The sequence below is a fragment of the Nematolebias whitei genome, chromosome 20 (assembly GCF_014905685.2).
Source record: "Nematolebias whitei isolate Nwh7 chromosome 20, NemWhi1, whole genome shotgun sequence".
Classification (NCBI taxonomy): Eukaryota; Metazoa; Chordata; class Actinopteri; order Cyprinodontiformes; family Rivulidae; genus Nematolebias; species Nematolebias whitei.
The window spans coordinates 61,954-65,518 of record NC_056517.1 but is presented as its reverse complement, the minus strand read 5'-3'; the positions used below and the strand labels follow the sequence as shown (position 1 = coordinate 65,518).

At 40.9% G+C, this 3,565-nt stretch overlaps 1 protein-coding gene across 1 annotated transcript in view; it reads right to left on the bottom strand.

Moving 5' to 3' along the window:
• cnksr2a (connector enhancer of kinase suppressor of Ras 2a) overlaps nucleotides 1-1,916 on the bottom strand; it is a 198,804-nt gene extending 196,888 nt beyond the window's left edge. Inside the window, exon 1 of the mRNA XM_037694365.1 lies at nucleotides 1,754-1,916. Within this exon, the coding sequence (XP_037550293.1) occupies nucleotides 1,754-1,817 (64 nt within the window). The 5' untranslated portion in view covers nucleotides 1,818-1,916. The remainder of the gene's footprint in view (nucleotides 1-1,753) is intronic.
• Between the last annotated feature and the right edge of the window lie 1,649 nt (nucleotides 1,917-3,565).

Here is a 3,565-nt window from a genome sequence, read left to right as displayed (position 1 = left end):
ATATGCTAATTTTTTGGGACAGGCATTTTGGGTTTTCATGAGCTGTATGCCATAATCATCAGTATTAAAACAATTAAAGACCTGAAATATTTCAGTTGGTGTGCAATGAATGTGAAATATATGAAAGTTTCATTTTTATCATTACATTATGGAAAATAATGACCTTTATCACAATATGCTAATTTTTTTGAGAAGGACCTGTATATATCTGTATTTTTTTTTGTTTTCTGGTGGCAGCAGCAATGCAGAAACATTCAACTCCACCAAAACACGACCTGAGCTTTATTAAATAAAACTAAAACAGTTGCCATCACCTGTATTTTTTTACCCTTGTAAAAATACCCTTTAAAAATATTAAAAAATGTGAGGAACAACCCGATTACGTTGTCATTTTTGCAATGTAAATAGTGAAGTTTGGCTCACATGATGAACCTATATATTGTCTATTGTATATTACACATTGTCTTTTTCCAAATGTGTGTATTTTGCTTCTTTTTGATTATTCATAAGTGTCTTTTTTTCTGTATAATTACAACATGCAACTTGATGCCTCCAATTTCCTCCTGTGGTTAATAAAGTGTCTATAAATGACCTCATCATAAATGACCCAGATTGGTAAATTAAATAAATAAATAAATAAAATATTTTGGAAATGTCTTCTTCACACTGTTATGGTAAATGTATAAGAGTTGAAAGAAACACCATTGTGACACTGCATTAGCGATAACAATGTGAACGTCTGAAAAGCTCCTATAATATATCCAGTTAAATTTGATCCAGTTAAATTTGATCCAGTTAAATTTGATCCAGTCAAATTTAGGCCTTCTGTTCCTCAATGCTTTTTGCCCACATTCAATGTAAAAAGGCAAAAACTTGAGTTTTTAAAGCACCTGAACAGCTGTAGAACTGTCAACCAACATCAAAACAACAAAATTATATATATTTTCATCACCGTTTTTTTAGTTTTAGTTTTTCTTAAATCAATCTGAATGTGTGAATATACTAAAACACCATCCATCCATTCTCTGTACGTGCTTCTTCTTTTTAGGGTCACGGGGGTCACAGGTGCTCATGTCCAGCTATCAGTGTGTGAGAGACAGAGTACACCCTGGACAGGTCACAAGTCCATCACAGGGACACAGAGAGACAAACGAGACAAACAACCATTCACACTCTCACTCACACCTAGGGACAATTTAGAGTTACCAATCAGATTAACATTCAGGTTTTTGGTTTGGAGGAAACCGACGTACCTGGAGAAAACCCACGCATGCACGGAGAGAACATGCAAACTCCACCCAGAAAAGGCCCCGGGCCAGGATTTCAACTGACAACCTTCTCACTGAGAGGTGGCAGCTCTACCAACTGTGCCACCCATACTAAAACACACTTTGGATTTCCAAAGTCAAAATAACAACAGCAAAAAAAAGAATGGAAAAAAAAAATTCAAACATAATACCTACACTACCTCACTGAGAGTGTGGCCCCCTCTTTCAACTTTTTAAAACCGGCCCTGTCCTTTAGCAATGAACTTTGCCTTTTTTCTCCCTCTGTCACTCTCACAGTCGGCTGCATCATCACCCACTGATCATCAGGTGCCAGAACGAGGCACGGACAAACTCACGCACACCTCCCACGCACCATGGCATCTTGTGAATGCCTGCGTCCAATAGAATCAGGACTGTTGCTGCTGCTGTTTCCAGGTGGAGAACTGGTTTAAAAGAAACAAAATGTTGACTTTATGTGAACCTACCTTTCATCCAGTCCACCACCTGGCTCGAGCTCCATTTGCTCACCGGCTCCATCACCAGCGCCATCGGGGAAACTTTGCGCCGACTCTCCGCTGAGCTTGCGTCGTTACCCCCAAAACGTGCGGAAGGCTCCGCCGGGCGGGCGCACCTCCTCCCCTGGTCCCTCCCGCCACCCTCCTCCCCTCTCCTTTCTCTCTCCGCAGCCAGGTGACTCCTTTTTTATTACTCTCTCCTGGAACCGTGCCGCTCCGCTCTCCGTCTGGACGTGTGATGTCCCGGTGAGGCAGGGCTTTGGGGGTGGGGGGGTCCGTAGCGCGGGGCAGCGGTGGAATCCGGCACATTCCCCTGTTCGATTTAGTCTGACATGTGTCGCCTCCCTCTTTTCCTCACGCTCTCTCTCTCTCTCTCTCTCTCTCTTTGGCCCTCCCTTCTCCCCAGTGCGCAGTCCGCTCCTGTGAGTGTGTGATGGAGATCAGGGAGTGTGTGTAGGTGAGTGTGCAGCAGTGTAGGATAAAGTCACACCGGACTCACCATTTCCCTAGCTCTCTCCAGATATGATTAATCCATGCACGCGACCAGTGGGTGGCTGCGCGCGCACGTGCCGGTATGTTTCCCCTCAGAACCCAAACCCATAAAGCATCATTCAGATATGAGTGAAGGGGAGGCTTCTCTAAAGACCTTTAATGTGAGTGTGATGGGGAGGCATTAGAGACACGTGGTACCTTCATGAGTCCTCAGCCCACCTGCACGGCTCTCCCCAGGTTTCCTGCTTTTATATCCAAGAGTTGTCAAAGTTTCAGTTGAAGCTCTACAGACCTCTATTATGTTCATTACTCAGGGGGAAACCGCTCTTTGTAACATTGAACTGATGCTGAGGACGTCTTCATTTATTGACCTGGAAGGGGGTGCCCCAAGGCCCATTTCTTGGGCTTAGCTTATTTTCTTCATTCATGCTTCCTCTTTTACAAAAATTAAGCAAACAAAATAAAAGGTATTGTTAAAATGTATTCCTGAAACAAACTAATTTCCAGTAGCTAATAAACACCTTATGACAGGTACAATCATCTTGGTATAATTTTTCTCTAAAGCTTTAGCAAATTAGCGAACACGACAAAATGCATGAACGTCCTTTGTGACTTCCAGACAGGTTGTGATCATCTTTCAATCAAGTGATTTTCACTGACGGAACAATATAAATTCATCAACACCCAAAATTAACATCACAACGTAATGAGGAAAAATGAAACAACTGCAGTAAAATAGACCGTTTTTATTTAATTTTTAGTTTTATTATTTTAATAGAATTAAGTTTTGTTACTTCCTATTGTTTTACTTTTCTGACAAATTTCTGAAGTAATTCATCCCAGAGAGCAGGTTGTGTCTCCCCTTGAAATCTGTTTTTCTGAAAAATAATTCTTACTTGCAGAAACTCGAATTCTAAAAATGCACCGACTGTTACTGAAGATGTCCAAAACAATGTTGTTTGGAGTGAAAAATCAATCTGAGTTTATCCTTTGACTTGGAGAGGTTGCATTTTAAGTGTTTCTCTTACGATGGGTATGGGATAAAAGGAGGGGCTCTCTGCCATGTATGCTGGGATTGACAGAAGATCGTTAGATAATGAACCAGAAAAGTAGGTTTTTGTGAGAATGTCTAATAACGATAAGATGTTCTGATGTAAACACTTATTTAAATGAGAAGTAACTGTGAGCAATCATCAGTACAAATGGCTGGTCATTTTTGCATTTCCTTATACTACTTAAAGTCTTAGAAAGTCAAGATGTGTATATACACACACACATATATATATGTAT